At 35.0% G+C, this 12594-nt stretch overlaps 1 protein-coding gene across 2 annotated transcripts; it reads right to left on the bottom strand.

The window, feature by feature from the left end:
* Window positions 1-270: 270 nt before the first annotated feature.
* dnaja1 (DnaJ heat shock protein family (Hsp40) member A1) lies at window positions 271-11704 on the bottom strand. 2 transcript variants are annotated; one of them, NM_199662.1, is given in 9 exon segments: window positions 271-1424; window positions 3041-3141; window positions 3853-3968; window positions 5264-5378; window positions 5830-6057; window positions 7199-7303; window positions 9751-9925; window positions 11063-11216; window positions 11613-11704. In NM_199662.1, coding segments are annotated over 8 exon segments (1197 nt in total). In that variant the 5' UTR covers window positions 11195-11216; window positions 11613-11704; the 3' UTR covers window positions 271-1199.
* Between the last annotated feature and the right edge of the window lie 890 nt (window positions 11705-12594).

Below are 12594 nucleotides of genomic sequence, written 5' to 3'. Positions count from 1 at the left end.
TGAAATACACAGTTTTCCACCATGGCAACCCAGTGTGCTGAAATATAATTAGCTTAACTGGCATTGGGCGGACTAAAGGGACCAAAACAAAGACAGACATTCTGGCACGTAATATACATTTACAAAGCAGAATAACTGACTTCAGCATTGTTTTACATATAAACATGACTTTTCGCTTAGCGCGTTTCTAAAATATCTGCAAACATATTATGGTATTTTAAAGCTTTAGAGGAGTCAAAAACTTACATACAGCACCTTTACAAGTGATTTAAATGTTCAACTTTTAGTGTGCTCTCATTTTAAAATTGAACATTCTGCAAAGCTTATTGTTTTTTGTTTTGTTTTTAGATGTACTTCTCAAATAACCAACAAACACAACATGATTTAGTTTTGTGGAAATCCTTGGCAGTTATTTCTTACTTCAGATGAAAACTAAAATATACTTAAATGTTATTCGGCCAGGAACTGGGATATAAACATAACGTCAGTGTGTTAGACAGCAGTATGCTAGTAACACCTGCTGCACAGTAAGGCTTTTCAGAAACGCATCACAGTCTGAAAATGTTTTCAACACGACATCTTATTTTCTTTCAAAGGACCACCATTTTAAGTTTGAAACGCTCTAAAAAACATTAACTGGCACATAACAAAAGACCAACAACATCGAGATCAAGTACACTGTAAAAAATGCTGAGCTCCACACAATCGACTTGTGTTGGGACAACCTGAAGGACTCAAATTAACTTATTCGTTTATACAAATTCATCTGGATTGAACATGAAACTATTAAGTTGTCCCAAAAACACTCAACAATTGTGTTGTTTCAGCAAACGACGGTAGCCTTGAATGGAGTTACCATAATTAGTACAAAAAACTAAAATCGATGACGAGATTTGTAAAGCTGGAAATTTCTGGGATTATGGCACAACCAGCTTTACACCTGATTCCTCTTCCATTTCCACGCTCACATTTTTTTATAGACTGAACTGACTGACAGTCTCCATTTATCATATTTAAAAGTTTGCTCCAGAATTTGGTTTAGGGGATTCTTCCACTCGATGATGACACAAGAGGTCGGCACTAAGAGGTCTTATGCTAGGCACAACTATAGTTGAGAGGTATTGGACTTTCCTCTTGGTCCTTTAATTTCTGGTAATCCAGAAGAGGTGGTGTTTGTGAAGGGCAAGTTAAGCGGATCTCTATGAGGTCTGACACTGCACCCCTCCTGAAGGGTAAAAGTCTTCCTCCTCTATGTAGTGGTAATGATGGCGTTCGTGGCTCAGGTCACAGTCCTCGAGGTCAGCGTAGATGTAGAGGTCATCGTCCATGCTGTCAGACTCCATGTTCTCCTGTTTGTTGGGCAGAAACCTTTCCAGCTCCTTCAGTTTGTTTAGTGGGAGGAAGTTCTCTTCAGGAAAGACCACCTTAAAACAATTTGGGCAATTAGTCTTGCTGACTGATTATTTTATGGGAGAAAAACTAGTTAAGTTATGAAAGATGTTAGTTTTCAAAAATACAATATAATGACACAATGAATTTCTAAATATGATTATCTATTTTTAAAGTCTTGTTTCTTTTATTTGAATTAAAAGAATATATATACAGTTAAAGTCAGATTGATTAGCCCCCCTTTGAATTGTTTTTTCTTTTTTAAATATTTCTCAAATGATGTTTAACAGAGCAAGGACATGTTCACAGTATTTCTGATAATATTTTTTCTTCTGGAGAAAGTCTTATTAGTATTATTTTGGCTAGAATAAAAGCAGTTTTTAACTTTTTAAACACCATATTAAGGACAAACTTATTAGCCCTTTTAAGCTATATTTTTTGATAGTCTACAAAACAAACCATCATTCTACAATAACTTGCCTAATTACCCTAACCTGCCTAGTTAACCTAAATAATATGGTTAAGCTTTTAAATGTCGCTTTAAGCTGTATAGAAGTGTCTTGAAAAATATCTAGTCAAATATTATTTACTGTCATCATGGCAAAGATAAAATAAAGCAGTTATTAGAAATTAGTTATTAAAACTATTATGTTTAGAAATTTGTAAAAAAAAAAATAAAATAAAATTAAATTAAAAAAAACTCTGTTAAACAGAAATTGGGGGGAAAAAATAAACGGGGCTAATAATTCTGACTTCAACTGTATATATACACACACTAAAAAAATGTTAAGATCAATTTTATTAGCTCCCTTAAGATTTTTTTTCCTATTGGCTACAGATCACACCACTGTTGTCTAATAACTTGTCTCTTTATGCTAATTCAGCTAATGTAACATGATCATGGAAAAAACAAAAGAAATTGGTTATTAGAAATAGTTTTTAAAAGATAGTTTTTGTACTGTTGTTAAAACATTTTCACTGTATAACAGTACACTATAGTTTTACATGTTTTAATTCAAATATTCAATATAACTGTAATGTATTTTTGTTATTTTATTTTTTTATTAACCCTTTAATTGGCCCACCAAAAAAAAAATATTTTAGATTGCATTTCCTAACTCCTAACGTCACTAGTTAACACATTTCATAATTTCTAAAATATCAGCCTTTACCAAATGGTAGATATGTCGGTTTATGATAAAAGTACCCGAATTAATACATATACTATGAAAAATCTGAAATATGAAGTGTAAGAACAATTTATGTGAAATAATATTCAAAATAAAACATTTTCAAAAAATGTAAACATTTTTGAGTGCAGCAGGATTATGTTTGTTTGATATTCTTGTAAACCAACAATGCTGTGTGTGAACTATTATTTAAAACAGTCTTTCTTTGAATGACCTTAAACAGTCATTATGTAAAACATAAAAATATGCTCAACCATTTGGTACAGCAGGCAGGTAAAGGGTTTAAAAACATCAAAAATGAAACTTTCAAGCATGAAATAAACTGATTTTAAAATGACTTACATTTGCTACAATTCACATAATAAAATTCTTTTATTTATTGATACCTGGTATCAATACATACAAAACAAATAGAGGGAAAAAAACATATTAATTAATTATTAATTGTAATTGCTACTCACATTGAAATGAATGATGAGCTTCCCTTTCTCAAATGGCCGACGGTGCATAGGCATCCCCTCGTTCATAACACATTTCTTATCTCCAGGTTTGATCAGTTCCCCTATTAACATTAAAAATAAAAAGGCATAAAATAATACTATCGCATAATAACATCGAGCCTGCTACAGGCATGGTACAGCAGCAAAGCACCTTGTTTATCACACCAGAAAAGATCAGAGGTGCCCAACCTTGGTCCTGGAGGGCCGGTGTCCTGCATATTTTAGTTCCGACCCCAATTAAACCAGCTAATCAAGCTCTTTCTAGGCTAACAGAAACTTCCAGGCAGGTGTGTTGAAGCGAGCTGGAGCTAAACTATGCAGGACACTGGCTCTATAGGACTGAGTCTGGGCACCCTTGCTATAGATCCTAGGTCGTATATAAAAACATCTTTTCTGTGGGTCTTAGTACACAATGTGACTACAGAATTGTTGTTAATAATTTTTGTTATAAATCTTTTAAAATGTGTAGTTATTAAAAAATAAATAAACAAAACCATGTCTGGACTGACTTGAATGATAATCAAGCAAAGGATATTACACAAGGTCAACAAGACACTAAAAATCCCTTATGAGGAGTTTGCTTTTGTAAACATGGCCATATGGTGTGTGCCATCTGCTAAGATGACATGCTGTTAATATTACCATTCTCATCCAGCCCGATCAGAATCAACACAGTTACAGGTTTCAAGACAGAAGCTTCTGCAGATCTCAACACAAGTATTGACCCCTACAGTGCTGATGTCATGAAAAGCGTCTGTAATGTGAATGTTTACCTGGATGAGACGTTATGAGCAGAGTTCTGCTGTCCAGTGTTTTGATGGGCTTTTGAAAACCACACAATGACTCCACCAGCTGCAGCTCCATGCTCACAATCAGGTCATCTCCTTGTCTGAGTAAACAAATGTCGAGCAACGTTATCATTCAGATATTCTGTTTTTCTCAATCATCACGTCTGAATGGCCATGTGTTTGAACAGGCTGCCCCACATATAGAAACATGACACAGATACTGAAGTAAATGAGTAAGTGAGACTCTGCTGCCCTCTGCAGGACACTCCAGTACCTCTGAAAACTTTTTATAATCGGTTTTATTTAACAATAAACGAATAAGTCTCTTATATTCAGCAAGCCTTTATTGTTTTGATCAAAAAGTACTAAATAGTTGTTAAATGTTATTTCATGGTGTGATTTAAAGTCTAGACTTTAGTGCCATGCCAGAAACCATTCCACTATGCCGATTTGCTCCTCAAACATTTATTATTATTATTACCTGCTGAGTATTTTTATTTTATTTTATTTTATTTTATTTTATGGAAATCTACAATTTAAAGATTTGAAAGAAAAATGTTTGAGAAATGAATGTTTTTACTGGTTATTCATTCATTCATTCATTCATTCTCTTGTCGGTTTAGTCCCTTTATTAATTTGGGTTCGCCACAGTGGAATGAACTGCCAATTTGTCCAGCACATTTTTACGCAGCGGATGCCTTTCCAGCCGCAACCCATCTCTGGGAAACATCCACACACATACACACACACATACACTACGGACAATTTAGCCTACCCAATTCACCTGTACCGCATATCTTTGGACTGTGGGGGAAACCGGAGCACCTCGAGGAAACCCACGCGAACACAGGGAGAACATGCAAACTCCACACAGAAACGCCAACTGAGCAGAGGCTTGAACCAGCAACCTTGCGACCTTCTTGCTGTGAGGCAACAGCACTACCTACAGCGCCACTGCTTCGCCTTTACTGATCATACACACGCTAGATTGATCAAAAGCGATAATGTGACGTTAGAAAAGGAGTATTATTACAAATAAATGCTGTGTGTCTTGAAATATCTTATTAAAAAACAAGCAGAAAACGATTTCTGAAGGATCATGTGACACTAAAGACCAGAGTAACTGCTGAAATGTCTAAATAAGTTGAGCAATTAAAAATAATAATAATTAATAATAATATATACATACATGAGAGCATACACAAACACAAATATGAAACATTTCAAATTAAATATATTTCAGTTTCTGTAACAAATATTTTATAAAAACATGATTGTTTTCAACTTATTCAAAACGTTTGACCACTGGTGCACCTAAAAAAAAATGAATCTTAGAAAATAATACATAAACATTATTAGATATAGTCTTCATTTTAAATTTCCTGAGTGATTTTACCTGGTGTAAAGCGGATGTGCTCTCTGATCCAAGACGATGATGATGTCTCCAGGTTTGAGCCCAGGCTCTTGGTCCCCTTCACCATGAAACACTATTTTCTGTCCATCTTTCATACCTGCAATAACACGCAACAAAGTATTTAAAAACATAAAAGTCTGCGTAAAGCAAATATGTTTGAATGAACCGATTTCGGTGGCTCAGTGGTTAGCACTGCCGCCTCACAGCAAGAAGGTCACTGGTTCGAGTCCCGGCTGGGCCAGTTGGCATTTCTGTGTAGAGTTTGCATGTTCTCCCAGTGGTCATATGGGTTTCCTCTAGGTGCTCGAATTTCCCCCACAGTCCAAAGACATGCGGTACAGGTGAATCGAACAAACTAAATTGGCCGTAGTGTGTGAATGAGTGTGTAGGGATGTTTCCTAGTACTGGGTTGCAGCTGGAAGGGCATCCGCTGTGTAAAACATATGATAAATAAGTTGGCAGTTCGTTCCACTGTGGTAACCCCTGATAAACAAAGGGACTAAGCCGAAGGAAAATGAATGAATGAACCGATTTCCCCCTATTATTACCTTTATCAATGTGCACTTCCAGGATCTTCTTCTGTCGTAGTATCTTGCGGCCTGTGCATGTTTTGCAGCGATCGCGGTGACCAAGTCTCTGGCCTTGTCCCTGACAGCCCTCACACACTGTGGAGATCTGCTGGACCATACCAGGAGCCAAGTGGTGTAATCTGACCTGGACACCCACCCCACGGCACAGAGGACACACTTCGATTACTCCTTTACGCCCTCCACGACCTGTAAGAAATATAAAACAATATTAATTCTAACTATTAAAAAAACAACAGAAGAGTAAATAAACTGAATATAATTATACTACTGTTCAAAGTTTAAAGTCAGTGTTCTTTCTTTTTTTTTATTTAGAAAATTTACACTTTGTTTAGCAACAATGCGCCAAACTAGGGCTGTGCGATTAATCGAAATCGAATCGCAGATGGAAGCGTTGTGATTAGCTAATCGCAAGAGGCTGCTATTTGAAATATTTATGTATTATATAATTTCCCCCACCCAGAGCAAATGCATGACTGCCATCTGTGTGTGACGTCTTAAGAGCCAAATAAGTGAGCTCACTTTTGTTCTGCCCAATTAGAAATGTGCAACCAAAGTATGCAGAAAGCCCACAATAAAAAACAAACAAACAAACAGGAAAGCACAGACAGGTGGGATTATGGCGTCCCCCGCTTCAGAAGCATTTATAGGCAAATTCATAAAAAAATTAAAAAACAGCATGTTGGTAATATTGAAATATTTTGGTTTCAAAGTTACAGACACCAAACAAAAACTGTCACAGAATTGTTGCCACAGCATGAGAAAAACACCACAACCGGCACCTAAAAAAGCACCACAGGCACCAGGTGATAACTAACGCTATAACTCACTTCTGTTTGCTCTAGAGAAAAAGCTGTTTAATTTCTGAATATTTATAAACAAATTTAAATAAACGTTGGAGTAAGTTAATATGTTTTCAGTTCCTTTTTTTTTAACTTACACTCACTGCATTTTAGCAGTAAGAAGCTATAATACGGAATATACAGCTGAAGCTTGACTACAAAATTAAAATCACAAATCAAAACGCAATCGCAATATTTGCAATTAGATATTTTCCTCAAATCACACAGCCCTACATCAAACTAAGCTGACAAATATTCAGCTTTACTATCACATGAATAAACTAAATTCTTAAATAGATTACAGCTAGATTTAAATTAGCAATATTTCACTATATTACTTCTCTACTGTATTTATATGAATAAAACATTGTTGAGCACAAAAGATTTCTTCTGTGGGAAAAAAGTAGTGCATCTACTCAACAATATATATATTACTGTATTACAGGTCATAGTGTTTGATTGCTTATACAAATGTTAGCTTTTATTACCTTCACATTTGTCACATATTACATTCTTCTGGAGAGCAAGTTTCCTGGTGGTTCCATTGTAAAGGTCCTCCAAAGATACGGTCAGCTGATGCACCACGTTCTTGCCTGTGTAGAGAAACCACTACATTTCACTTTGGATTTACACTTTGATTGGAAAATTTGTGACTTTTTTTGTGATTTAATCTCAAATATTACTTTAATATTGGACGGTTTATTTTGCTTTTAAGAGACTCCTTTTAAATGCGATATAAAACATTAATGTAAACATGGTTTTAGGATTTTATTGAATTAAACATTAAGAATTGTTCAATATTCTTTACTATTTTAGATCATTAATAAGCAAATTTGTAATGGTTAACTAAGGGGCAGTTCACATGAAACCATTTTCAACAACAACAAAAAACATTATGCGTTTTAGTAATATTTACGAGACTAATGCATTTCAACAAACTTTCGAAAAAGGGTTCAAGTTCAAGATAATGAAAAGAAATCTCAGTGTAAACTATGAAAACACAAATCTGTGAAAACAGTGTGTCCGTGCAAATCCATATTAAGTAATCTGTCAATAAGTGCGAACATGTTCTTGACAATTAAACATGAACAACAGAATGGTGTTTGAGGATAGTCTTAAGGTGTGGTCATGCTACACGTTTCACCCAATTGATTGACTTCCATTCATATGCATGTGAATACGCCGGCTCGTGTGACAAGTTTTACATGTTGCTGTGTTCCAAAGTCCAAGCTTGGTGAACTCTGACCTGTGAATTTGCATCATGTAAAGTGGATGAGATCAGTGAACTTTCTGTACAGAGATGTATATGACACTTGTTTTATTGCGTATATGACACTTTTGTTTTATTGTGTCGCATTGACAGAATATTGCATGCTCAAACTCAAGTGTGGACATTGCTGTAGCCAACTAGTGTTTAAACATTGTCATCACAATGCAAAACCTTTCAGAAATGCCAAGGAAAACATCTGTTTTTATTACAGTTCAGAGATTATTTCTCTGCATTTGTTTTTTTTACATTTTAATTCGACCGCAAGTGCCCTCAAAAGTAGACTCGATAGGACTTTCTGGCATAAATCCAGTTAAAAGGGACCGCATGATTCATACAAATGCCATTGTAGTGTACAATTTGTAAAATAAAAGTATATTTATGAACCCTTGTGTGCTGTTGGCAATGTATTCATCCACTCTGGGGTGTATTCGAGAATATATTTGGCACAACTTTCTCTGTTTCACCAAATTTACTGATTTTTTTTGTGATGAACCTCATTTTGACACACATTTTAGGAAAATGCTTTGAATTATTTTTTTAAAAACTCATCACACTTTGAGCAATTTTACAACCCTTTCATGATGTTCGTGGCTGTTTTTGTCCCATTGACTTCCATTATAATGACTTTGCTGTTGCATATAATCATGCATTCTTGATTGTTGCTGGTTTTCCCATCTAAAGGGTTAATGGTGCCAACTGATGATCAACAATAAAATTACAAATTGTACCTCTTCCCAATAGGAAAAACCAGCAACAATCAAGAATGCATGATTATGTAGAATGTTGCTCTAGATGTAAGATTGAGGTTGGTACATTATTTTATATGTTTTGGACATGTTCCAAACTTAAAACCTATTGGAGAAATATAATACAAACTATTAGTAAAACTGCCAATGTTAACCTTTTACCTGATCCAAGATTTATGTTACTGGGGGATGAATCGGTTCTTCTGTTCGATCAAAGGAAAAATTTACCTTTAATTAAAATTGCTCTGATAGCAGCAAAGAAATGTATTGCTAAAATTGGAAATCAGTAGAACCAACAAGTCATATGTTATGGCTTAGAGAACTTTCTTCTTATGTTCCTGTTGAAAAAATAATGTTTAATCTTCAATTCTTTAAAAACTCTTCAATGTTTGAGAAGACTTGGGGTAAATTTATTGAATACATGAATAATTTGGATGTTACACTGACTGAAAATACGGATGGAAAAGCATGTTTATTTAAGTGTTCTGTCTTGTGAGGGTGGAAAAAGGGTGGAGGGTGGTTAGAAAAGAATGTTTACATGTATACTGAAATGATTCTGTAAATTATTGATGTGAAAATAAAACATTATATTTATAAAAAAAAAAAAGAATGCATGATTATGTGGTGTCATGGCTTTGCAATCAAAAAATGTCATTACAGTGGAAGTCAATGGAGCAAAACAGCCACCAACATAACAAAAGGGTAGTCAATTTGAACAACACACAAGGGTTAATAAAAGTGTTATATGTTATACTTGTTTAGTAAGCGTATATTTTGTGTTGCACAAATCTGTTAATAAACTTTCTACAGCAAAGGAAAGACTTCTCGTGTTAGGGAGCAATGAACCCTGTGTAAAGACTCTGTCAGTCAGAAAACAGCTCATGCATGGAGCTCTCTTCTAATGAGCTGGAAATCTAAATCTGCTGTGATAAATAATGGAGACAAGATTTCCAAGAACACCCAGAAATCCAGTGGGATGATTTGATAAAAATCAGTCTGTATCCAACAGAGAAATGTAGCTCACCTCTTCTCTCCCTGTGCATTCGCCCGCCTCCTCCAAAGAAAAGGTCAAAAATGTCCATGGGGGAACACGACCCTCCATTTCCACCTTCCTTGATGGCCTTCTCACCTCCTCTGTCGTACACTTCTCTCTTCTTGGCATCTGACAAAACTTCATATGCCTGGGAGATCTGTTTGAACTGAAAACAAGAGAATAGTGAAGACGACACCAAATCTGAAGCTATAGGTCAACAATTCTGAGACCAGCAGAAGAGCTGCAAACTGAAAAAGATGAATAGATCAATAAATCGTGAGGAAATTGAGAATGCTATCCACCCTATCACAGATGGATGGATGGATATTTTGGTATTAGGCTTTTATAGGGTTTCTACAGTCATTTAGAAGTTAAACCTAAGACTTTGTTTAAATATGTCATGTTCTTCCAGTGCTTCCAACACACAGACTTTACTTGGGCGGGCCAAGTTTTTTTTTACTATTATTAACATAATTTTGAATCTTTTTTTGTGTCTGCCCAATACAGTTGAAGGAGAATTATTAAACCCCCTTCGATTTTTTTCTTTTTAACATATTTCCTAAATGATGTTTAACAGAGCAAGGAAACGTTCACAGTATGTTTGATAATATTTTTTATTCTGGAGAAAGTCTTATTTGTTTTAATTCGGCTAGAATAAACGCGGTTTTTGGATTTTTTTAAAAACCATTTATGGTCAAAATTATTAGCCCCTTTAAGCTATACATTTCTTTTCCGAATGTCTACAGAACAAACAATCATTATACAATAACTTGCCTAATTACCCTAACCTGCCTGCCTAGTTAACCAAGTTAAGTCTTTAAATGTCACTTTAAGCTGTATAGAAGTGTCTTGAAAAATATCTAGTCAAATATAATTCACTGTCATCTTGGCAAATATAAAATAAATCAGTTATTAGAAATGAGTTATTAAAATTGTGTTTAGAAACGTGTTGAAAAAAATCTCTGTTAAACAAAAATTGGGGGGTGGGGTAAAAGGGGGGGCTAATAATTCTGACTTCAACTATATATTAGAACTGGAAAACAACACATAAATACTGAAAAGATTTTCATTTTTTGCTGTTTCAGAGCTTTTTAAGGCCTTTATTTAACAAAGAGTGAATTAAAATCTTTAGCATGACCCGAAAGAAAATGTTTAAAATGCTTTTTATATGGGACTTTTTACTTTAAGAGTGGATTTTTATGACAGGTTTTTTTAATAGTATCATTTTCATTAGGCATCCTTTTCATGACATTAAAGAACAATCTGTAGACGATGATACATTAAATAAGTGTTTTAATCTTACCTTTTCCCCCTCTGTTGGATTTTTATCTGGGTGATATTTCAATGCCAGTTTACGATAGGCCTTCTTCAGTTCTTCAGGGCTGGCACTGGGTTTAACACCCAGCATATCATAAAAACCCGTTTCCTTCACCATATTTGATCACAAACAGGTTAATCTAGGCAGAGGGGACATTAAAAAAAATACACTGAAAATGACACCTGTGACTATTCAATAATTACTTAACTACTATTTATAAAGGTTGTAATTACTCTTTACCTTGCCCATATTTTAGTCTCATTATGTTATTAGCATTTGAAATCATTAAGCAGTATCTTCCTCAATTCAATACTCAATTACATTCAGACAGATTCAACTGAATGCTTTAAAGCAGCTGATTTTACACATTCAGTTAACAGATTGTTTTAACCGGGCGAAATCAATTGTCAAGCTATAATGAGCTATAAGGTGTCTGTTACTAAAACCCTGGATTTAGAGGAAATCGAGCGATAAAAGAAAAGAAAAACACTTAATCCAGGCCATTACATTATTTTAATAATAAGCCGCCAAATACCGTGAAATGTGGTGCAATCCCTGCTCGCCTTCTGACTCGGTGTAAGAGGCAAACAAGAGACTTCCAGAATCTTCGAGCAGAAGCTCTGCATCTTCTTCTTGTGGAGAATTGTTGAACTTTGATAGCTGTGCGACCTGTTTCTGCCACCTACTGTACGCAGGGACGTACGACAGTGTTTCCAGTGTTGCCAATTTAGCAATTTTGTTGCTAGATTTAGCAACTTTTTATACTACCCTAGCAACCTTTTTTCAAAAAGCACCTAGCAACAAATGTAGCGATTTTTAGCATCCATTTGGCTACTTTTAGCAATTTTAAAACAGTGATTTAAAAGAGCAGTGGCTGGAGGCTTCACTCAGTTAATTGCTAGCTCAGATTGTTTTTCATAACTGTTAATTTACGGATATTTGTTAACATGCATAATTGTTGGTAATTTAGGTAGCAATACATTACAATGGGGCTATAATTGTTGTCACTTTTACAAATGTGTTAATTTCACAAGTTAAAAAGAGTAAGTACACAAGCTGTGAAAAAAAGCTTATCAAAAATTTTTTGTATTGTTTTTCATGCAAAGTTTAATGGACACACTTCAAATAGAGGGGCACCTCAGCCAATGAGGGCAGAGGGGCAGTGGCTCAAGCCACATGGCCAGCCCCCTGTGCATGGCCCTGTGCATATGTATGGAACTATTGTGAGACCCAGGTTCTATCTATGACCCTGACATATATGTATAGTGTGTGTATATGAATGGAGTATATCAAGTGTGTATATGTATATGATGTGTGCAAATGTAAAGAGTGTGTCATGTATGGAGTGTATATCTATAGAGAGTATCATGTGTGCATATGTATAGAGTGTATCGTGTCTGTATATGTATGGAGTATATGTATAGAGTGTATCTTGTGTGTATATATATGGAAGCAAGTTGTACATGCGCATACAATATGTATAGAGTATCATGTCTGTAAATGTATGGAGTGTATAT

The sequence above is a fragment of the Danio rerio genome, chromosome 1 (genome assembly GCF_049306965.1).
Source record: "Danio rerio strain Tuebingen ecotype United States chromosome 1, GRCz12tu, whole genome shotgun sequence".
NCBI classification, from domain to species: Eukaryota; Metazoa; Chordata; class Actinopteri; order Cypriniformes; family Danionidae; genus Danio; species Danio rerio.
The sequence above is the reverse complement of the archived record's forward strand: the minus strand, read 5'-3'. Positions and strand labels throughout refer to the sequence as shown.